The sequence below is a fragment of the Theropithecus gelada genome, chromosome 11, assembly GCF_003255815.1.
Source record: "Theropithecus gelada isolate Dixy chromosome 11, Tgel_1.0, whole genome shotgun sequence".
NCBI classification, from domain to species: domain Eukaryota; kingdom Metazoa; phylum Chordata; class Mammalia; order Primates; family Cercopithecidae; genus Theropithecus; species Theropithecus gelada.
In genome coordinates, this window is record NC_037679.1 from 120938180 (window position 1) to 120962604 (window position 24425).

Here is a 24425-nt window from a genome sequence, read left to right on the forward strand (position 1 = left end):
AAACTGTAATGAGTTTGAGAAAGCCATGGCTATCTTTCTCAGTATTTGTTGTATTAGCCCAGTCTTTTCTGAAGTAAATTCCACAGGACACTAGTTCCATGGCCATTAATAGGTGATACTGACAGATAAGTTTGCACAGGGATGAACTATAGTCAGTCTGGCTTGTACTGAAGAACTTCTCAAAGCTGTTACAGTAGTCCCCCAACTTTGCTGTGTCGCTTTCCATGGTTTCATTACCTGTGGTCAACTGCAGTCCCAAGATATACATGTATTTTTTGAGATGGAGTCTCACCCTGTTGCCTAGGCTGGGGTGCAGTGGCATGATCTCGGCTCACTGCAACCTCCACCTCCCAGGTTCAAGAGAGTCTCCTGTCTCAGCCTCACAAGTAACTGGGACTACAGGTATGCGCCACCACACCCAGCTAATTTTTTAAGTTTTAGTAGACATGGGCCTTTGCCATGTTGGCCAAGCTGGTCTCGAACTCCTGACCTCAAGTGATCTGCCCACCTTGGCCTCCCAAAGTGGTAGGATTACAGGTGTGAGCCACCACGCCCAGCCTGCAGCCCAAAAATATTAAATACAAAAGTCCAGAAATAAACAATTCATAAGTTTTACACTGCATGCTATTCTGAGTAGCATGATGACGTCTCACACTAGGCCACTCTGTCCTGCCTAGAACGTGAATCATTCCTTTTCCAGCATATTCATGCTATAAACGCTACGAGCCCATTAGTAGCCTTCTTGGTGATCAGATCCATGGTCGAGGTATCATGGTGCTTGTGTTCAAGGTCCATAGTAGCCTAACGCTATGTCACAGTACCTATATCATTCATCTCAGTTTATCTCATCATGTAGGTATTTTATCATCTCACATCATCCCAAGAAGGATGAGTACAGTACAATAAGATACTTTGAGAAAGAGGGAGAGAGACCAAGAGACTACATTCATATAACTATTATAATATATTGCTAAAATTGTCCTATTTTATTCTTATTGTTCTTGATCTCCTCCTGCTTTGCCTAATTCATAAATTATACTTTATCATAGGTATGTATGTACAGGAGAAAACAGTATATACAGTATAGGGTTCGAGACCATCTGAGGTTTCAGGCATCCACTGGGGTTCTTGGAATGTCTTCCCTGAGGATATGGGGGCTACTGTAATATGCTTTCATATGTTAGATCATACAAAATAATACTTTCAAATGTCTCTTACCACTTTTCAGGAAATCTACATGTGCATCTTTGTGATGAAGTAGCTCCACATCATAATTGGCAGATGTGTTAGCATGCTGTTCTTCCTTGAAGCAAAATTTCAAACATTTAAAAAAACATGGTTTTGCTTTCAAAATAATAAAATCACTAATTATTCATTTTGCTTTTTGTTTAAAATGAGGTCAAATACATTCAATAATAATTAGCTAAAACAATGGGATAATCTATTTAAAGATGCAAGTTTTCCATGCAACATAAACTCCATTAAAAAACAACTGGCCATATACAGGTAATACAGTATTTAATGATTTTTTTTACATTATGTCAGAATTAACAAAGATGACTAATTCAGAAATTTTGAATTTTTTTTACTCCAAATGCATTGTCTTGCCAATATTTTTAATATGCAAATATAATGTAATTGAAATAATTTACATAAATTTAAAGTGAAATCATTGTTAAAAAGAGGAAATAGCATCTTTAAATACCTACAGTGAATTAGCAAATATCAATTATATAAAATACAAACTAACAAACAAGTTTAGTAACTTGTTTTCAGTAATAGGAAATAGGAATTTCAACATTATCTATTTACCAAAAAACACAAAGATTGAAGAGTCACACCAGTAGCACACAAATATGATCAAAATTAACAGGCAAGCTATCAGAGTATTTTTCTTATAACATGTGACATTATATATATTAAAGTGTACCTATTATGTTATTTACTTCTGCAACCAAAAGGTTCTACAGGGTAAGCCTAAAATTTGTAGTGAAAAACCAGCCAATGGCATTAAGAAATAACGAAAAGATTATATTTCTCATGCTATTTATTATTCATAATATAGTGGCAGAAAATAGAAACTGGAATGTAAGAAAAATTTGAATTTTTAGATATAGTGGCTACTTTATATTTGTAAACATAATCAATACAATTAAATTCAATTTCACTCAGTAAAAACTCATTTGAAGCTTACTACAGGCCAGCCACTGTGCGAGCCCTAGAACAACTTAATGATAGCGTTAACATGATGAAAAGCAACAGATAGCAATACGTTCCTTAAAAAATCCACCAGTAAAATCACAGGGCTCACATCTACGGTCTTTCAGTTAGAGAATAATAAACTAATTTAAAACTATGAGCTATTTTCCCCTAGTTAGACCTATTAGCTATAGACACCTTTATACCAAGTGGGCAACATCAAAAATATAGAGAATAAAAGATCCACTAGAATACACAAAGTAAGCAAAATCTAATAACACAGCTGTCAGGGAAAGAATCACAGAATAATAATTTAAAATAGAAATTGTATTTTGATGAAAACAATGAGAGCGGTTTTTTTTTGTTTTGTTTTGTTTTGTTTTGTTTTTTAAGAGAGCTCACATAACATGGTCTTTTAGAAAACAAAAATATAGCATTTTATTCTGTGATCCTTTCCGGTTGCTTTTCAGTATTTACTGACCTGGTCAAAGACATTGAATGTGGGCTAGCAAAACAGAAAATATGATATGGGGAGAAAAGGTAAAGGTTCAATTAAAATAAATAATACATGTCCAACAATTTTTTATTTTTATTTTTTTATATTGAGATGGGATCTTACTATGTCGACTAGACTAGTCTCAAACTCCTGGCCTCAAGTAATCCTCCCATCTCAGTCTCCCAAAGTGCTGGAATTACAGGCATGAGCTACCGCTCCTGGCCTCAAACAAATACTTAAAAAGCAAAGCAGTGCTTTCAAAACAGCAGGAAAAAGAACTGCCTACCTTCATTGGAATATTTGTAATAGTAGTTGAAGCCAAGTCAAAATGTTGCTGTACTAAAATATTCAGTTTGGTAGCAAGATGCCGTCCTGCACGAACACTATGAACTTCACTGGTTAAAACTGGGGACAACTACAGAAAAATATGCAAGAAAAATTATCCACAAAATATTAATTCATTGTAACCTGCTATTTTACTATAAATCCATTAAAATTAAGTATTTTTAACTTTTTAGAAGTTGGAAAAAAAGGTCCATAAATTAACCATGACAACTATTTTAGCGATATATTTTCATGCACTCATTCACTCACCACATATGTATTAATCAGTTTGCTAGATACCAGAAACTGTGAGTATATTGAACACAGCAGTGAATAGACATGATCCCTGTCCTCCTGAAATTTACAGTGAAATATTTAAATAGATTTCTTTATAATTATTACTTTTTATCTATATGCAAAATGGATTTGAAGGATACTGTAGAAAAAGTAATTTATTTTGTTGAGAGGACAAAACCCTGCAGATAAAACTAAAAGAAAGAATGTAGAAATCACTACAAAAATTTCATTCTGTCATCAATAAATAAGGCAGCTAGAAGTAGTGTACAACAAGATAACACAAAATCTTTCTCATTCCAGGGCAAAATATTAATTACAAATAAATTTTCATTATCATAAAATAAAACTAACATTGCCACATTATCAAAAGAGGCAGAAAAAAGTTAATAAAAAAGAGGCTTACACTGGAAACCACTTAAAAACAGTTTCCAGTTTTTAACTGGAAACCACTTAAAAACACAATGATAGCAATAATGACTAAAAATACCACTTAACTACAAAAATTCATGGACTAAGGTAATACTCGCGATGTTTATATTAAATAATGCAAAATGAAAAATCAGATATATAGAATATATCTACATTTCTAAACATAAATTACTGATAGAGAATATTATGATGTGGATCCATTTAACAATCAACAGGATCATCTTTTCCTTTAAAATTGTTCAAACTTATTTAAAAGGTAAAACTAACGTTGGAAAATAAGATTTTTCCCTCTGAATGTGTAAAATTAATTTTTTATTGGAATATATTTTTGTTAAAGAGTGTATTGCTTCTCTAATAAGGAAAAATATTTTTATAGAATAAAAATAATCACTAAAGTAATTAAAATTTTAGGAGCAATACAAACTATGTATGGTTTGCAATACTTTTTGATAAACATCAAGAGGCAGGCAGAATAGAAAACACTTTAAAATCTACAATTAGACCATAAAGAACCACCCTAGATGTCTTGCCATAGAGGTTTACTTTGAAAACTCAAAATATTTTCTTGGCAGAAAATATTGGTAATGGATCATTTTAATAATAACCCTTCTCAGTATTTATTATTATTAACCACAATGGTCTTTTCTTTCATTATTTCAACACTCACCTCTTTTTTAGAACGATCAGATACAAGGCTGTCTTCACCAACTGGGTAGGTATGGATCAAGACCAACTCACATTTTTGAATCTGCATGAGACTTAAAGAGAAATTTTTGACTTAAAATATAAGAATACATAGTATGTAATGAATTCAGGCAGGTGAACTATTAAAACCTTAACATATTAAAACAGCATATAGCTACAATCAGATATTACTCTTAACCCAAAAGCTACATATTAGATAGGCAGTATATGCAATTGCTACACCAGTATGAACACTTAATGAGTATACAAATTTAATTTAAATGCAAAAAATAATAATTTGCTGTGTTTGAAGGATAAAATAAAGATAAAACTCTTATAATTAAGTATCATTTTCAATAGACAACTGCAACAGTGAAAATGAATAAATATTATATTAATTTCCCTTATACTAATGTTTCTTAAGGATAAAATCAAGCAATACTAACCATTAGCTATAATTAGTTATTTCCAAGAATATAGGATTGGTAATGCTAAAAATTTCCCCCAACTTTTTATTTTGAAATTTCCAGACCTACAGGAAAGTTGAAAGAAAAGTACTATTAAATGAACAACCATATGTCCTTCACCTAGAGTCACTGTTAGCTATATTTGCTTTCTCTATATACTATAACTAAGTAGATACACACTTTTTAATTAAACTATTTGAGAGTAAGTTGCAGAGGGCTTGACGTGCAGTCCTAAACACTTCAGCATGCTTCTCCTAGTGAGAACAATCCTACTCATAACAATACTATGACTGCACCTAAGAAAATTAATAATCACTCTAAAAAAGTCCACATTGCAATATCCAAACATGTCTTTACTAGCTGTGACACAATCACAAATATACATATTGGTCTCTGCTCATGCTTCCTAGCACAGAGCTCCTGAAATCCTTGTAACTTCCTAAATGACAGGGGCGCTAGGAGCATCTTTTGCTCTAGCATTTGGTTTCTGACCCCAGTTCTTGACACATAGCTCTTAAGTTCCTTGGAATTTCCTGGGTGACAGGAACATCTTTTCTTCTACTGAAGCAACTTTAGTGGGATCCTGGACAGCTCCCCAATGGGGTCTGGACACCAGAAAGAACAAGCAATGATTAGAAGCTCAGCAGCATTCAGCCCCGCTCTGCTATCCTCCAGAGAGGGCAGAGAAGCTAGATAGTGAGTTAATAATCAATCACACCCAAACGAAGCCTCTATAAAAATCCCTACGTATGGGGCTCAGAGAGCTTCTAGGTTAGTAAACACATCCATGTGCTGGGAGGGAGGTACACCCCAACTCCACAGGGACAGAACCTGATGCACTTGGGATCCTTCCAACCTCACCCTCTTCATGTGGCTGTTCATCTGTTTCCTTTATAATAAATCAGAAAACTGAAATGTTTCCCTGAGTTCTATGAGCCCATCAGAACAAAGTATTGAACGTGAGGAGGGGATTGTGGAAACACCTAATTTGTAGCCAAGTCAGACGAAAGTGTGGGGAACCACTAGTCGAGATTTGTGTCTAAGTGGGGTACAGTCTTGTGGAACTGAGTCTGCAATAACTAATCTGTGGGGTCTGTATTAACTCCAAGGAGTGTCACAATTGAATTGTAGGACACACAGTTGGTATCCACAGAGTTGGAGAATTAATTGGTGTGGAAGAAAAACCCACACATTTGATCAAAAGTACTAGAGTGAGTATAGAGGAAAAAAAAAACTGTTTTCCTTTTCAGAAACAGAAAGTTTTTTGAAAAACCACACAATGAACTACTTGTTACGTTTAGATGTGGTACATAGTGAATAATGCCACTAACAACTTGCATATTTTACAATTTTTTAAAAATTAAAATGAAAATGTTATTTATTTTTTTTTGAGACATGGTCTTGCTCTGGAGTGTAGCTGCCCAGGCTGGAGTGTAGTGGCACAGTCTCGGTTCAATGCAACCTCCGCCTCCCAGGCTCGAGCAATTCTCCTGCCTCAGGGGCCTGAGTAGCTGGGACTACAGGCACATGCCACCAGGCCTGGCTAATTTTTGTATTTTTCGTAGTGTAGAGACAGGATTTTGCCATGTTGCCTAGGCTGGTCTTCAACTCCCGAGCTCAGGTTATCTACCTGCTTCAGCCCCCCAAAGAGCTGGAACAACAGGCATAAGCCACTACACCCAGCACATTTTACAAATTTGAAACACAACTATGAGACTAAACCATCAAAACAAATACACATTATAAACTTATGTATCATTTTATCCTTTTGATCACCTTTCTTGTGGGAGAAAAGTAAAATATTAAAGTGAAAGAGAAAATGGAAAAAAAAGTTTCTGATCAAACATACGTTTTTTGACTAATTTGCTGAGTCAGTAGAGAATTCAGGGAAATGCTACCAGTCACTTTTAAGTTATTGGAAATAATTATAACATATATCTATCAATGTGAATATATTTATTTCATTTATGAATTATGAATTATACTCACTGATCTGAATTTGCAGCAAGCTTGTTATGTTCATGAATCGTTTCCTGGACACAATCTTCAAGCATTCGCACATGACTATCACTATGGCATAAAAAAGATGTAGCAAATTTAAAGGAATAAACAGTAAAAGTTCAAAACACTCTTCTGCTGTGTTATATTCTTCTATTACCGTGTTATAGACATTAAAGTTACTTCAATAAGGACTATCTTTAGTGTGCTCAGTCATACCACTAAACAACTAGCTGAAAATCCATTGAGGAAAAATGTTAAATTTATCTACACGATGGCAATCTAAACAGTTTTCAATGAGATAAGTCTTTATTTTAGAATGGAACACAGCCTCAATATTAAAAGGCAAAACAAAAAAAAAAAAAGGAAAAAAATCAGAAAGGCCACTTGTAATATGCTTAAACGTAAACATGTGAACATGCTGTCTCTAGTTTTTTGAAAAACTACAATAGGATTTAAAAATTTCCACAGTGGAAGAATTGCTATAATCAACACCTCACCTTTTTGCATTAGTAATGCAGATTATTCGTCCTCTATTTCCAACACGTTCTGCGTTCTCCATGAGTAGAGTACGAGCCTCATGTTGGTATTCGGTAATTTTGCAGAGAGTTTCCACTGCTGCAACTAGACCATGCAGAATACTGCAGCACTCTGGATCTGCCCGAGGATTAGGAGGCCCAACAGCAGCTAATGCCGCCATTAGCTAAGTAAAAGGGAAAACAATTATGTTGACGAGAGTATGTGCAATTCAGATAAAAATATCACAAGAAAGAAAACTACACATCAATGTATCTTATATATATGGACATGATCATTCTTAAAAAAATAGTACGAAATCCAGTAACACACAAAGAAGAATTATACACCATGAACAAGTGGGATTTATTCTAGGAATGCAAAGTTTATTTAATATACAAATATCAATTATTACAATACATCATACATCAATAAAATAAAACTCACACGATCATCTCAACAAACACAGAAACAGCACTTGACAAGATCCAAGACCTTTTCATAATTAAAAAAATTAGGAACAGAAGGGAACTTCCTCAAGAAGACAAACGACACCTATGAAAAACCCACTGCTAACATCATACTTAACGGTGAAAGATTGGATGAATTCTCCCTACACATCAGTAACAAAGAAGTTTATTATCATCACTTCTATTCAACGCTGTACTGGAAGCTCTAGCCAGGGCGATAGGAAAGAAAAAGAAATAAAAGAAATCCATGCCAAGCTCAGTGGCTCATGCCTGTAATCCCAGTACTTTGGGAAGCCAAGGCAGGACAATTGCTTGAGGCCAAGAGTTCAAGACCAGACTAGGCAACAAAGCAAGACACCGTTTCTACAAAAAGAAAAGAAAAGAAAAAAAAAAAAAAACTAAACTAAAAAATCAGCTAGGTGTGGTAGTGTACACCCATAGTCCTAGCTACTTAGAAAGCTGAGGCAGAAGGATTGCTTGAGTCCGGGAGTTCAGACTCTGAACACTGGCCTAACTGATGAAGAGAGATAAGAGAGAGAGAAAGACAGAAAGACAGAAAGGAAGGAAGAAAGGAAGGAAGGAAGGAGAGAGAGAGAAAGAAAGGGAAGAAAGGAAGGAAGAAAGAGAGAAAGGAAGGAAGAAAAGAAAAAGGGAAGGAAGGAGAGGGAAGAGGAAGGAAGGAAGGGGGGGAGAGAGAGAGAGAGGATGAACAGAATCCAGATCGAAAAGAAAGAGGTAAACCTATTTCTATGTTGCAGAGAACATTATGCTGAATTTACAAAATCCCAAGATATCCACTAAAAAACTATTACAACTAATATACAAGTTTGGCAAACCTGTAGTATACAAGATTAATACACAAAAATCAATTGTATTTCTATATACTTATAATAAACAATCTGAAGACTAATTTTCTTTTAAATCCCACTTAAAACAGCATCAAAAATAAAATACTTAGAAATAAATTTAACAAGAACTATAACACTTACACTCTGAAAACAACAAAACATTGTTGAAAGAAATTAAAAATCTAAAAAATGAAAAAACATACCATGCTCATGGATTGGAAGAGTTAATATTGTTAAGATGGCCATATTATCCAAACTGACCTACAGTGTCAACATAATCCCCAACTTCTTTGTAGTAATTGATAAGGTGATTCTAAAATTCATATGGAATTGCAAGGGACCCAGACTGGCCAAAACAATCTTCAAAAAGAACAAGGTAAGAAGACTCACACTTCCTATTTTAAAACTTACTACAAAACAATGGTAATCAAGATAGTGTGGTACTGGCACAGGATAGATACAGAGACATAGAAAGGTTAACATAGGGAAAAGGTGTGAAATGGATAACTAAAGCTAAACATTAAATATAGACAAGATTATACATAATTTATACAAAATGTAAATTCTTTTACATATTCTTGAACACCAGTGATTTGCTATACAGTTGCTTTCACAAGTGGAGTCTCCCCCTCCATTCAAAATTTAAAAGCTATGAACGGGATATCATGTATCTTCACCTTGGGAAAGCAGAAAAAAGTAACAATTCCTTTATGACCAGCATACCTGTCCATCAAAAGCACACTTTTACTGAACTGCAGAGGTACAGTAGGTACAAATCTGCATAGATTTGTACTTATTTTTATTCATATACTGCTAGAAAGCCTTCACACTTCTTTCACAGTACCTCTTGAAAAAGGTAAAACATTTCTTTCACAGTATTTAAAAAAGACAGTACAGTGGAAATGTATGGAATTCTTAAAATTGTTTTTTCAGGTAATAGTATATTAAGAACATTCTGTAATGATATTAGTGCAAAGCCAAGCCAATCAAAGCCTACTGAGTGAATTCCCTCAAAAGAATGAAAAATTAGCTATGTTTACATATATTATACTAATCACATTTTAAGACCAAACAGTATGATAAAACACATTTTCTTTAAAAGTGTTCTATTTAAAACTAACCTCGGAGAAAAATAAAATTACACTAAATTAAAAGAAAGAAAAAGAGGCCGGGCGTGGTGGCTCATACCTGTAATCCCAGCACTTTGGAAGGCCGAGGCGGGCAGATCACTTGAGGTCAGGAGATCGAGACCATCCTGGCTAACATGATGAAACCCCATCTCTACTCAAAACACAAAAAATTAGCCAGGCGTGGTGGCACACACCTGTAGTCCCAGCTACTCGGGAGACTGAGGCAGGAGAATCGCTTGAACCAGGGAGGCGGATGTTGCAGTAAGCCGAGATTGCACCACTGCACTCCAGCCTGGGCAACCGAGCGAGACTCCGTCTCAAAAAAACAAAAAGGAAAAGAAAAGGAAAACAAAAAATAGTAATTAAAAAAAAACACCTCAGATGGGATTGTTACCACTGTATAGGACCCATTCACAAAAAAATTTTGACATTAAACAATTCAAATAATGTATTCAATTATTTCACTAAAGCCTTGTTTCTCATGTTGTTCATATTCACTGTGAAGGACCTCATAGACTGAAGTCTTCTATCCAACTAAATAACGGCAAAGAACATAAGCTACTACTAACTCAGTATCTTTAGACAATGTTAAAACATAAACCTAACTGGTTGAGCATGAGTTGGTTTCTGCTTCCTCCACTAAAATCGAAGTAAAAGATTTTACTTTTTAAAAAACATAAACCAGGGCTGGTCGTGGTGGCTCACACCTATAATCCTAGCACTTTGGGAGGCCAAGGCGGGCGGATCACCTGAGGTCAGGAGTTCAAGACCAGCCTGGCCAACATGATGAAACCTCGTCTCTACTAAAAATACAAAAATTAGCCAGGCGTGGTGGCAGGTGCCTGTAATTCCAGCTACTCAGGAGGCTGAGGCAGGAGAATTGTTCAAACCCAGGAGGCAGAGGTTGCAGTGAGCCTAGATCGCGCCACTGCACTCCAGCCTGGGCAACAAGAGCGAAACTCAGTCTCAAAACAAACAAACAAAAACAACACAGAAACCAAAAAAGAAAGCATAAACCCACAAGTATGAAGTGAGTGGAAGAGACAAGAACAAACAAGATAGACATCAACAAGAATGTATAAAAATGGATGAAGAAGCGGTGATGAACTTAATAGGACTGAATATGCAGAAATCTAAGTGCCCGTGGAAGGTAAAAGGCAAAATAATATACCCTGCAGAATCCAGGAGAAGTTCAAGAACTGGAGGCACCAATTACCAAACACAGCAGGGTAAGGCAAGATACTAAAAATGTCAATAGCTTGAAGTCAGTTTAAAGAACAACTTGACTCCCAGATCTTACTTACACCCTACCTGTGTAAGTGACTACCTCTCCCCTACCCGACAAGATACAGAATCACACTCCTTGGAAGAACTGAAACTGAAAGTTATCAAACATGGATACCAAAAGCATATGAGAGAGTAAAGGTAAGATACTAAATCACTACTGCACAATAGAACTTACTGTGATGATGGAAATGTTCTCTATCTGTGCTGTCCAATACAGTAGCTGCTATCTATGTGAGGCTTACTGTGCATCTGAATATGGCTAATGCTACAGGGGAAATGGTATAACTTACCCTCTCCCCTGTCTCCCAGAGAGCTGACAACCAAGTTGTCATACAGATAAAAGAGTAGAAGAACAGTCCCAGAGAGACCATCTGTCAACTCCAGTGTTTGGAGGTTCCCTAGTGCAAACCATCGGCTTAAACTACAATGAAGTATAGTCAGCAATACCTACTCCACAATGTGTAGATTTTCTAATCTGCCATTTAGTGCCTTGCTTTTAAGTAAGACTGCCTACCTAAGTATCAGCAGGCATTTAAGAAAAGCCTCAACATGAAAAGAACTTGAGAACACAGAAGGAACAAAAGAAAACCTCAAATAAACTAATGTTAATACCTGCAGGTAAAATTACACCCATAAAACAAGAAAAGGATATGCCAAAAATAGACATAATTAGAGTGTAAGTCAAAGTTCTTAGAAATTAAAAGTACAACCAAATAAAAAGTTCTCTACAAGGGTTAAAAGCTTCAAAAAAGCAGAATGACTGACAATGAGATGATTAGTGAGAAAAAGAGTAAGGAATTTAATGCAGGAGGTCTAACATCCCAAGAATGGATATTCCAGAAAGACACAGAACACAGAGACAAGAACATTATCAAAGAACAATGCAGGGAAATTTCCCTGTACTGGAAAATATGAAGCCTAGCACTATGGATGAGAACAGATCAACACCAAGGCACATCACTGAGATTCTAACAGCTTTCAGAGGGAAATTATAAAGAAAAATGGTGTTAGGTTTCTCAGCACTGGAGGCTTAACATATAATTTTGTGGAGTATATAATGCCCTCAAAATTTTGAGGAAAAAGTTATTTCCAACACGGATTTTCTACACCCAAAGTATCAGCAAAGGGCAAGGTAAACTACAGGCATCCCAGAGGTTATGTTCTACCAAAACAAAAGATTACACAAAGAAAATAAGAGGAAAGAAGTGGGATCTGAAAAATAGGGAGAGAAGGATGACAGCAGTGCAGTGGGCCTAGAAAGCAGCCAGTTCAAACTGGAGCAGAAGACTTGGCTCCAAGACTGTGCTCTTCATCCATTTTTATACATTCTTGTTGATGTCTATCTTGTTTGTTCTTGTCTCTTCCACTCACTTCATACTTGTGGGTTTATGCTTTCTTTTTTGGTTTCTGTGTTGTTTTTGTTTGTTTGTTTTGAGACTGAGTTTTGCTCTTGTTGCCCAGGCTGGAGGTTTTTCCTCAGGGGACAAAACCAAACAGCTGAATTATCCAACACATTTATGATCACAATACTGGGCGGTTTTGTAGAAGCATGAGGAAAAGCAGCAATGGATATTATGAAAAGAAAACACATGAAGGGGACAAAAAGGAGATACTAAATAATTCTAGGAAAAAACAAAAAGCTATATAAGGAACTAACCATATATATTACTTGGCTTAACAGTGAATAACACTTTATGTAGATGTTATAATGCAAACATGAAACTTTGAAAACTGACATATTAATATTGAGAACACAAGGGAAGGGGGCAGGCATTGGACACATGAAGGTCAGGAGTTCAAGACCAGCCTGGCCAACATGGCTAAACCCTATTTCTACTAAAAACTACAAAAATTAGCCGGGCGTGGTGGCACATGCCTGTAGTCTCAGCTACTCGGGAGGCTTAGGTAGGAGAATCTATTGAACCTGTGAGACAGAGGTTGCAGTGAGCTGAGATGGCGCGATGCACCCCAGTCTGGGTGACAGCAAGACTCCATCTCAAAATAAATAAATAAATAAGTAGATAAATAAACAGAAAACTCAATAAACGGAATAAAAACACGTTATTTAGAAATCTGCAAGTAAATACGACAACCGCTAAAACATGGAAGTTTGCTTGGGGGTGCTCGGGGTAGGGAATGACTAGAATGGAGATAGCTGTTTTCTTTTCATATAACTTGGCATTTTAACACTATATGCAAATCCTAGAGTGATTTAAAAAATTGGTCATTTTTTTAAAAAGTATTACTACATTTAGATAATTTTTACAAACGGCCACATCTCAAAATCTAACCATACCTCCTGTAAATTTTGGTCTTCTTGAGTCCAAGAATTTAAAACATGTGCTCCAGAATCACTCACAATAAAATTCACCTAATAGATTCCAAAGAAACAATTAGTATTCAACTCCAATTTCACTCAATTACCAACATATTTTCAAGTAACATGCAATTTCTAACACTGTTTCACTGATTCATTCATTCACTCATTTTATAGTCACAGAATGTGTAGTACATGCCAGGTGTTATTGCTGGCACTGAGTATATGGGAATAGAGTGATGAATAAAAAAGTTCTGTTACAATGTGGGGAAAGTCAGGGGAGGGGAGTCTACCAGGACAAAGGGCATTGCAGGAAGATTACAAACAAATAAATGAACAAGATAATTTCACAGAGTGATAAACGTTATGAAGAATAAGTTAATTAGCTACTTTAGATTGGGTGATCAGAGAAGGACTCTCCATAGCAGTGGCAACTGAAGGCAATCCAAAGCCAGCCACTGTAAATCAGGGATAATCTGGGTACAGCAAACAACAAATGCAAAGGCATCTGAGCACATACCCTGGAAAGGGCGAAAGTCAGAGCAGGCAGTGGGAGAGGAGACAAACTCAGAGAAATAGGCAGGAGCTGCATCATATAGGGCACTGAAAGCCAAAATAATGTATATGGACTTTACGCTAAGTTTTAAAGTAAAACGCAAATTTGAAAATTTAAAATTACCTGCTACCAGGTAAGATAATGACAAGGAATATTTTCGAAAACTTATCAAATGATGATTCTGACCCATGTTCCTTTTTGGGTAGAGGGTTAGATTTCTCTCTTTACTCTGGACAACACGATCTAATCTATGATCTTTTTCCTTATATATAGATGAAATACTAGTTTTCCTTTCTCCCCCAAGAAGTCTGATAATTGGTCTTCTCTTCCAAGGCTTATCTGACAGGGACATATTTTACAAGCCACTTCACTTAGATTTATCTCTTTTAAAGCTTACATCAAGGAAGTAAGTGTTATATTGACATGGGAGGAAACTAAGGCTTGGAGAGATTAAGAAATATGATCAAAGTCACACGGCTGGTAGCTAACCATGCCAAGGTCTGAACCAAAGCCTGTGCTCTACATCAGTTATATTCCCTCTCATTATATATTTTTATCGTACACAGAATGCACACAAATTTTAAGAAGGGCTTATATTTTAATTTGGAATATATCTGAATGTATAATATCAGACTATGTTCACCTTTACTCTACTGCCCTACCTTCCTCAGTCTAAGAATTGGCTAGGTCCCAGCCTAGGCTGCTTCAAGTAAGACAGAAAGCAAGTCTTCCACTTGTGGCTAACCAAATGACTTCCCCAAAATAAGACATTTAAGATACTGAATTCTAAGACTAAACTTTAATACCTGTAATTTCTATCAATCATCCATTTCTCTTCTTACTGATAAACCATTTCCACTCAGCGTTCTTAAAAAAGTATTTCTTTCTAATATGGCCAAACAATACAGCGGTTTAGTATATATTTGCTAAACTTGCAAGCAGCCAGCCAGCTTAGGTTCAAATTCTGGCTCTGCCTCTAAGTAACTATGTGACTCAGGACAAGTTTCTTCTCTTTACCTCAGTTTCTGGATCTACAACAGGGAAGCAACAAACAAGACTGACACTCAGCTGCTACATGCCAGCACAGTTTGACAACAGCTCTCAATGGTCAGTCTGTGTTCTATACTGGTTGTTACATACTTTGACCATTGCTTCAATAACTACAGTTCCTACCTAAGATGACTGTTATGAGAATTAAAGAAATTAATAAGCATGAAGCACTTTGAAATATGTCTGGTACATGTAAGTGCTCAATAATTGTTAGCTGTTATTATTACTGGCCCCAATTAAACATCCATTATATATTCATCCCAAAGGGCAGCGTTACGTACCACATTTTAAGTAATAAACACACAGTCATAATCTACAGCAAATTCATATAAAAAATTCATTTATGCAGTTAAGTACATCCCCAAAATCATGATTTTGTTTGTACTTCACACTCACCAGCTTTTTGAAAGGAAATATATCATACATTATTCTACAATATTCCATGGAAGATTCTACTGAGCAAGTCCACAATGATTTAGATATGGGGGCCAAAGGAATGATTCCTTGGGTTCTATTCTTCACCAGCATATCAAACTCGACATGCTGCCTGCATGATTCTGCCATATAAGGGCAGTGATCCACAACAAACACTGTTTTATGAGATTCAGAAAAAATCTTCATTTTGTTTTGACCTGTAAAGGGAAAAACATATTAGCCAAATATTTATACATAACATTTAGTATCTTAAATTTTTTCTTATTTTCTCAAGAAGATTCTTTTCCTCAAGAAGACTTGATATTACATGAGTAATATGTTCAAAGAAATCTGTCCAACAAAGGACAGTTTAATGAGGTCATGACCAGAAAGCAACGGTATCAATACACCATATGAGGCTGTTACTCTACCAGGCACAGACAAAATTACTAGTGCATACATTTTTGGTTTTGCTTTTAAAATGAACTTAAAATTGTCAGAGGGAAACATTTTGACATTTAATTGTATTTGATTCCCTTACATATACGAAACATAGTAAGTGACAAATACTCTTGAAATACACCTTTATGGTCCTTGCTAATTGACGTTCGTCACATATAAACCCCAAGCCAGTATTTTTGGACTTCCCTCCTAGAAAAACCTTTGAAGATTTCTGAAAAAGGGGGACTGGGGGGTAGGGGTGCGGAATTAACAGGAAAGTGGAGTGACAGCAAAAGAAAAGGCCAAAACAAAGATAAACATCTCCTAAGATAACCGCACATCAGGTCTTCGCCTTAGGATGAGGACCCCAACTTCACACTCTTCCCCTTAGCTTTTGAAACATCACAGTAATTTACAAGGTAGAGCAGAAAAACTTAGTTGTTACCATCACACTGGTGTGGAAGAGGAAATTTAAAACTTTTAAAACTTTTACTTATTAAAACAGAGCATATGGTATTCCCCTGCTTCGCTAACAAAATCTTATACTGAATAGACAATCCACATTCGAAAAGCACATGGCAAGCAGAGCCAAAGTGTTAATCAAAACGAACTGATTTCTTACGATCCAGCTATTTTCACCTCCTGCTTTCAAGACGCATCTCCCCTTCACGCAAAACTCTCTGAGAAACCTTCTAGACCCACTTTGCTGCAGGGTGGGGGGTGGAAAATACAAGGTGAGTGGATAAGAAGACCTCAGGATCGAGGTTCGCTTACTTTCGTGCCTGGTCCTGCAGTGAAAACGAAGAGGCTACGGACCACAGCCTCTCTGGAAAAGGCTGCTGGCTGGGTGGGGAGAGTCAGCGCACAGTCGGGAGTGTCTGGTGCCACAGACAGGGGACTATGCTTTCCCCGATCATCTCCTAGCACACCGGTCCTTCCCAGGCTTCCTAAGAGCAAGAGCGCGCGTGCGCGTGCACACTCACACACTCGGGCTCGCGCGTGCGCACAGCGATCTCCGACAGCCCCGCCAAGTCTCCCTTCCCCCTCGGAGGGCCAGGCTTCCCAGTCGCCGAACAGGAAGAGGGCGGGGCCAAAGAGGAAAAAAAAGCCTCCACCCCTCGAGATTTTCCACCCACTAATTTTCCCAGTCACCCATTGGGAAGCAGGATCTGGGCGACCTGAAAGCCTCCCCAACAGCGAAGTACCAACCACGGCCCCCTGAGCGTACGGCCCACCCACCCGGTCTCCCCTTCTCTGTCTCTCCACCCTGGCCGGTTTCCCCTGGAAAAACTCGCGAGACTTTGCGAGAGGCCGAGCGAAGGCCTGGGAGGGGAGGAATAGGGAGGGACATACAAGGGCCCCGCCCCGCCTTCTCGCGCAAAGCGGAGAGTGGTCGGTTTTGCCCCACCGTAACGCGAGGAAGGAAATCTCGCGAGGCTGGAGTCCTCCGGGAGAGCCGGTCGGAGGCGGTCGGCGGAGGTGTCTACCCATCCGGTGATGGGGCTGAACGCTACTGTCTTCCCGGACACCCTTACGCTGCCTCCGTGCGGCTCTGCGTCTGCTTGCTGAGGAGGCGGATTAGGGGCGCAGAGTCTCTTCCTTTGAGTGCTTAGGTCCCGGTTAGTAGAGGCTTTCAGTCCGCATCGCCACAGCTGACGGCTGCGAGGGACTAAGAGCAGAGTAAGTGGACTAAATCCAGGGACGGGAGCAGGGGTGGGCGACTCGGAGGCGTCCTTCGCTGGGGCAGTCTTTCGCCCGGGCAGGTGCCTTGCGCCTCTTGAACCACCGGCGCCCGGCCCTGGCCGCTTCCAGCCGCAGGTTCCCAGCTCCTGGGAACCGGAGTTCCTCTCCGCACCCTTCCGGCTCCGAGCTCCTCATAATGGAGATGGGGTGCGGAAAGTTTAGTGAAAAGCCTTGACCCTAACGCTTTGGACACACCTTCCGTATCTACTTTCATCCTGCCTTGGCCACCTGCGGGCTCACCACGGGACGGGGGACCCTTTCAGTCACCTGTTTGCAGCGTCTAATGGAGATAACTTGTTTCTTGAAACTGCTCTCCAAGGGGTATTACTCTTTTCTGGTTTACTTCTTGCCTTTCTTCTGTATCCCATCTCTGATAACGGTTCCAGTATCTGTCCTGCTATCCGAACTGGAAAACCAGGAATCATCCTTGGTTCTTCATTTCCACTCACACTGCATTGTATTATTATTATTTTTTTCGCCAGAATTAGTGCGGTTGCCCTCCCGCCCCCCGCCCTCCACTGGTTTCTCTGCTATAATCCTTCCATAGAGTTATTCTAAAATACATATTTATCTCTGTCCTTTCCTTAAACTTTTTAGTAACTGTATTGCTGACAAAATCAAATCCTAATTGTTAAGCACATCATCATTCAGGATCTTTTACAGTCTGCCCCAATCCATTTTACCTTTTAGTCTTGCTTTAATATCCGACCATACCAGACTATACTGGCTGTTTCCCCAAACATGCCGTGCACTTTGACAGCTCTGTACTTTTGTACTTGCGGTACCATCTGTCTAGGATATTTACTGTTCCTCTCTTTTACCGCCTATCAAAACCCAATTCATAAATCATTGTCTTCTCATACTTCCCCAGGTAACATTGATACCGCTGTGCTCCCTACGCATTTGAAACATTTCTTCTGCAGTATTTATTAGGTTGTATTACTTGTTTCTGTATCTGTCTCTCCTGCCAATTTGAACCTGGGTCTGTCTGGAATCAGGTCTTACTCATCTCTGAGAAAAAGTCCAATACTTGACACGTAGCAAGCATTATTTATATATACATATGTATATTTATTGAAATTGAATAGTTCTAAAGAATTCACCATAAGAGTTCTTCATCCTTTAAAATCATAGAATTTTGGAGCCAGAAGGAACTCTGTACATTGGCTTAAAGGCTCCTGACCTGTTTTGAATGTGAGAAACCCTGCACTTCTAATACACACGCAGTTGTACTTTTAGTAATTGTTGATTGAAATTACGTATAATGACAGAAAACTACTATGCTTTTAAATGATTTTGTATTTTATTTTTGTAGTATCTTTATATTTGAGAAATGGAGCAGAAATCTCCATTGACTACAGACAGTGCTTGGAGTATGTGCATTCAGGCAACTCTTCCACTGACTCCTTCGCCTGTAGGTTAGAAATAGCTGGTTTATATTAGGTTCCTTCTTGAATTGTCATAACTGTTTAAACATATGTATATGAAACTTATATTCAGCCATAATTCTAAGGGAACGTGTAATATGTAAAAAAATCCTCTAGTGTCATTACTTCCAAAATCTTTCTTCCAACTTTAAAAATTAATTTTCTTCAGAAAGTGTCTTTATACAGTTACAAACATATATTCATTCCACTGTTTTCAAGAACAGTGAAAATTTTCTTTGCTTTCAGATACAGCGATATGTCTGTGTAAATGCTTGTTTTTATATGTAATTTACATGCATTCTTTCTCGCATTCTTAAGATTATAAGTTTATATGAAAACCATGACTATACCTTTTAGTTTTTTTATTTTCATATGGGTCAGTTCATATAATATTAGAGACATATACCTGAACATGAAAAAATTTAAACTAGATTGTTGACATTTAAAAACACATCTGTGGTGTATCAGTAGCCACAGTATTTCTGTGTAGATGTAGTGGTAGGAGTAGTGGATTGGCCGATAAGGGAAACAAAGTTTCCAATCAGTAAACATTCATTGATCTTATAGTTAATGTGACGCCTAATTAAAATGGTTGCTAGGCTTTTATTAATTATCTAGAAAATACTTGAATTTTTTTTAGTCTTTAAAATTTCTCTTACATTTCATATATATTCCCATTTATTTTCTGAGGTTGGCTTGAAAAATATGACTTGAATTTCCTTAAATTTTTCTTAACCAAAATCTGAAAGTAAACAGCTGGCAATTGCTGTCTTGGGTGGGTGGTGGTTTCTCTTTTATCAGCAGCAGAATGTTCTGAGCCTTCTGCCAGGAGTCTGACTGCAAAAGTCTTTGGGTGGTAAAGTGGGCGAGAATGTGACTAATGCAGAAAAGAAAAAAATAATTTTTTTAACTTGCTAAAAAAAAAAAAAGATTCACCTGTAATTTGGACCTGCCTAGAGAAAATAATGTAAGTAAGTGTATTATGGCCAGTTAAGATAGGCACTACAAAAATAGGTCAAAAAGTTTAGAATATTCCTTTTTTACTGAAGTCTGGTTTTTTGTTTTTGTTTTTTTTTTTTGAGATGGAGTCTTGCTCTGTCGCCCAGGCTGGAGTGCAGTGGTGCCATCTCGGCTTACTGCAAGCTCCACCTCCCAGGTTCACGCCATTCTCCTGCCTCAGCCTCCCTAGTAGCTGGGACTGCAGGCACCCGCCACCACGCCCGGCTAATTTTTTGTATTTTTAGTAGAGATAGGGTTTCACCGTGTTAGCCAGGATGGTCTCAATCTCCTGACCACATGATCCGCCTGTCTCGGCCTCCCAATGAAGTCTGTTTTTTAAAATTTGAAACTTGTTAGAGAGTTTGGAAAACAGTCTTCTTCCTCCCACTCCACTTCCTGGCCAAAAAAGAGGGGAAGCATAATGGTCTTCAAAAAAGGTGATAAAGTAAATGCATATTAAAAAATATTTTAAACTTTTGTGTGGTTTCACTTACAGGAAATGAACATGCAAATTCTTAGAAACTGTTGTCACTGTGTTTCTGAAATGCTAAAAAAATTATGCTTTGAGCTATCTACTGTTTATAATTCCTTTCCCTGAATATGTAGGTTTTTATAGTTAACAAATTTTAAATGTAGTTCATTTTGATAGTAGTATTTCATTATGCAATCTGGAGAGGAGAGAGTGTTTTTCATAAAGTGGATGTTAATTGCAATTTTAAAAAGCCAATCAGTAAACATTCATTAATCTTGTAATTAACTGTGACACCTAATTAAAATGGTTGCTTGCTAGGCTGTTAAGTCTGGAAAATATTTGAATTTTTTTTTTTCTTTAAAATTTGTCTTCATATACATTCCCATTTCTTTTCTATGGCGGCTTGAAAATTTTAAAAAATATCTTGGATGTTCCATTTGTGGGGTAGGGTCAGAGAATTTACTTTCTTTTGTTTTCCACCTAATGAGATTGAAATGATTTCTATATAGGTGAAAAGCAAACAGAACCCTGGGAATCCAGTGTGACTTAAGAATAGGACACTAGACTGGGGATCAGAAGTTCTATTTTTGTTAGTAGTTTGGCTCCTTCCTTTCTTTGTGGCTCTGTCATTCGGCTTTTTTGTTTGAGTTGGAGTCTCGCTCTGTCGCCCAGGCTGGGGTGCAATGGTGCAATCTCAGCTCACTGCAACCTCCACCTCCTGGGCTCAAGCAGTTCTCCTGCCTCAGCCTCCCGAGTAGCTGGGATTACAGGCGTGCGCCACCACACCTGGCTAATTGTTGCATTTTTAGTAGGGACAGGGTTTCATGTTGGTCAGGCTCGTCTCGATCTCCTGGCCTTGTGATCCGCCTGCCTTGGCCTCCCAGAGTGCTGGGATTACAGGCGTGAGCCACTCAGCTTTTTAGATTTGGAATTCCTGGGTCTATTTCCTCATTGGTAAAATGGGAATAACACATGTCCTCTTGCCCAAATGACAGTATAAAGTAGTTATTGCTCAGATTCAGAAGGCTACCAACAGTTTGAATTAATTAAAATTATTACCTAACAGTTTGATTTTCCTTTAGGGTACTCTAGAGATCCATTTGGATAGAATTAGGTTAGAGAGAAGGCAAAGAATAGGTGAAGCAATTTTAAAGAAGAAAACAGTGACTTATACATATTAGCAAGAGTTTATTTTACAGCTGTTACATGTGAGGCAATGTGGTATTGATGCAGAAATAAATCGTCATTTTAAGAGGGCAGGTTTCGTCATGGTTCTAATTGCGTTTCTCTAATGGCTGATGATGTTGAACATCTTTTCTTATTTCTTATTTGTCCATATCTTTTTGGTTCACTAGTAAAGTCTTTTATTCATTTTTATTTGGATTATTTTCTTACTGTTTCGAGAGGTTTTTATGTATTCTAGATACAAGTCCTTTGTTGGATAAGTAATTTGAAAATATTTTCTCCCAGCCTGTAGCTTGTCTTTTCAAACTCTCTAAACAGTGTCTTTCCCAGAACAAAAGTTTGTGGTTTTGATGAGGTTCAGTTTATCAAATTTTTCTTTTATGAATCATGCTTTTAGTGTCATGTTTACAAAAACCTTTGCCTAACCCCAGGTCACAAATATTTTCTCTTAATTTTTTCCTGGAAGTGTTATTGTTTTTAATTTTGCATTTAGACTTATGGTCCATTTTGAGTTAATTTTGGTATAAAGTGTAAGAATTACATTGGGATTAAACTTTTGGCATATAGATGTCCAGTTCTTCCAACAACATTTGTTGAAAAAGCCAACCTTTCTCCTTTGACTTGCCTTTGCACCTTTTTCAAAAATCAGTTGGTCATTTTTGTATGGCCCTGTTTCTAAACTTATTCTGTCTCTCAGCTCCATGCCACCTTGATTGCAGTAGCTTTATAGTAAGTCTTAAACTTTGGTAGTGTGAAAAAACCTCTGAAAAATAGTTTCGTCAACTTTTTTTGTTTTCATAGTTGTTTTATCTAGTTTCTTTGCATTTCCATAGAAATTTTAGAATTAGCTTATCAATTTCTCTAAAAAAATCTTGCTGGGACTTTGATTGGAAATTGTACTGTTTGTAGAACAGTTACAGAAAACTTGACGTTTCGGCTGGGCATGGTGGCTCACGCCTGTAATCCCAGCACTTTGGGAAGTTGAGGCAGGAGGATCACTTGAGGTCAGGAGTTCGAGTCCATCCTGGCCAGCATGGCAAAACCCTGCCTCTACTAAAAATACAAAAATTAGCTTGGCGTGGTGGCGCACGCCTGTAATCTCAACTACTCTGGAGGCTGAGGCAAGAGAATCGCTTGAACCCGGGAGGCGGAGGTTGCAGTGAGCCGAGATCGAACCACTGCACTCCAGTAGCCTGGGCAACAGACTAAGACTCTGTCTCAAAAAAAAGAAAAAGAAAACTTCTCTACTATGTTGAGTCTTCCAGTCCTTGAACACAGTATGTTTCTCCATTCATTTAGATCCTCTCTAGTTTCTTTCATTAGCGTTTTGTAGTTATCAGCACAGATTTTGCATATGTTTTAATTTATGCCCAGGAATCTCAGTTTTGTTTTGTTTTTTTTTTCCTTTTCTTTCTTCTTCTTCTTTTTTTTTCTTTGCTATTGTAAATGTGTGTTTAACAAAAAAAAAGTTTTGGTTTCCATTTGTTTGTTGCCAGTATATAGAAAAATAGTTGATTCTTGTGCTTGTATCCTGTGACGTTGCTAAAATCATATATTAGTTTTAGAAGTTCTTTTTTGGATTCTTTGGGGTTTTCTACATAGACATCAATGTTGGCTGTGAAAAGGGGCCATTTTATTTCTCCTTTTGCAACCTATATGCTTTCTCCCCCCTTCCTAGCCTTATTGCACTAATGTATTGAACAGGACTGGTGACTGGAGACATCCTTCCCTTGTTCCTAATTTTATTGGGAAAGCAGTCAGTCTTTCGTTATGAAGTATGATGTTTGCTATAAGTTTTTTGAAAATGCCCTTTCTCAGTTTAAAAAAATCCTCTTCTAGTCCTAGCTTGCAGAAAATTTTTATTATGAAAGGGTGCTGAATTTTAAAATAATACTCCAATTGGTATGCCTAAGTGATTTTCATCTTCGGTGGATTACACTGGAGACAGCCTTGAATCTGGGATAAAGTTGCATTGGTCAGGGTATATTACTCTCATTATGAGTTGCTGAATTTGAGTTACAAATATTTCCTTAAGGATATTTTGTTTATGTTAATGAAGGATATTAGTCTGTGGTTTTCTTGTATTCTCTTTGGTTTTGGTATCAGTAATACATGATTTTACGAGTTTCAAAGTACAAGTATTTCCTTTTCTTCTATTCTTTTCTTAGGAAATTCTATAATAATTGGTGTTACTACTTTAAATGTGTGATGGAATTTGTCCTTGAATCCATCCAGGTCTGGAGATTTTTTTATAGATTTCTAATTACAAATTCAGTTTCTTAAAATAGTTATAATAGGACTATTCATAGTTGTCTGTTACATCTTGTGTGACTTTATGTAGTTTGTGTTTTTTGAAGAATTAATCCATTTCATTTAAATTATCCGATTCATGTGTATGGAGTTTGTTATTGTATTCACTTATCCTTTGAATGAATTAGAGGCCTGTAGTGATATCTCGTCTTTCCTAATATCCCTTCTTTCCTGTTTCTTCTTTCCGTTAGTACTTTATGTCTGCTGTCTTTTTTCTTGGTTAATTTTGCAGGAGGTTTTTCAATTTTTATTTTTTTCAAAGAACTGGCTTGATTTCATTGGGTTTTCTCTGTTGCTTTCCTGTTTTCAATTTCATTGATTTTTACTCTTTATTATTTCCTTCTATTTAATTTAGGTTTATTTTGC

The 24425-nt window shown here is 37.3% G+C and overlaps 2 protein-coding genes across 6 annotated transcripts in view; one reads left to right on the top strand and one right to left on the bottom strand.

The window, feature by feature from the left end:
- Positions 1-17220, bottom strand: part of INTS13 (integrator complex subunit 13) — a 33717-nt gene extending 16497 nt beyond the window's left edge. Inside the window, exons 1-9 of one of the 3 annotated variants that reach the window (XM_025400910.1) lie at positions 17163-17193; positions 16563-16711; positions 15465-15700; positions 13442-13516; positions 7395-7597; positions 6886-6966; positions 4413-4503; positions 2982-3110; positions 1219-1303 (exon numbers count right to left, since the gene is read on the bottom strand). In XM_025400910.1, coding sequence (XP_025256695.1) covers positions 1219-1303; positions 2982-3110; positions 4413-4503; positions 6886-6966; positions 7395-7597; positions 13442-13516; positions 15465-15689 — 889 coding nt within the window. In that variant the 5' untranslated portion in view covers positions 15690-15700; positions 16563-16711; positions 17163-17193. Of the gene's footprint in view, positions 1-1218; positions 1304-2981; positions 3111-4412; positions 4504-6885; positions 6967-7394; positions 7598-13441; positions 13517-15464; positions 15701-16562 lie in introns of all 3 variants that reach the window. The other 2 variants (XM_025400909.1, XM_025400911.1) reach the window with 2 other exon arrangements.
- Positions 17221-17266: 46 nt separating this feature from the next.
- Positions 17267-24425, top strand: part of FGFR1OP2 (FGFR1 oncogene partner 2) — a 28515-nt gene continuing 21356 nt past the window's right edge. For 2 of the 3 annotated variants that reach the window (XM_025400914.1, XM_025400916.1), the window contains exon 1: positions 17267-17603. The gene's annotated coding sequence lies outside the window, so the exon portion shown is untranslated. The remainder of the gene's footprint in view (positions 17604-24425) is intronic. The other variant, XM_025400915.1, reaches the window with a different exon arrangement.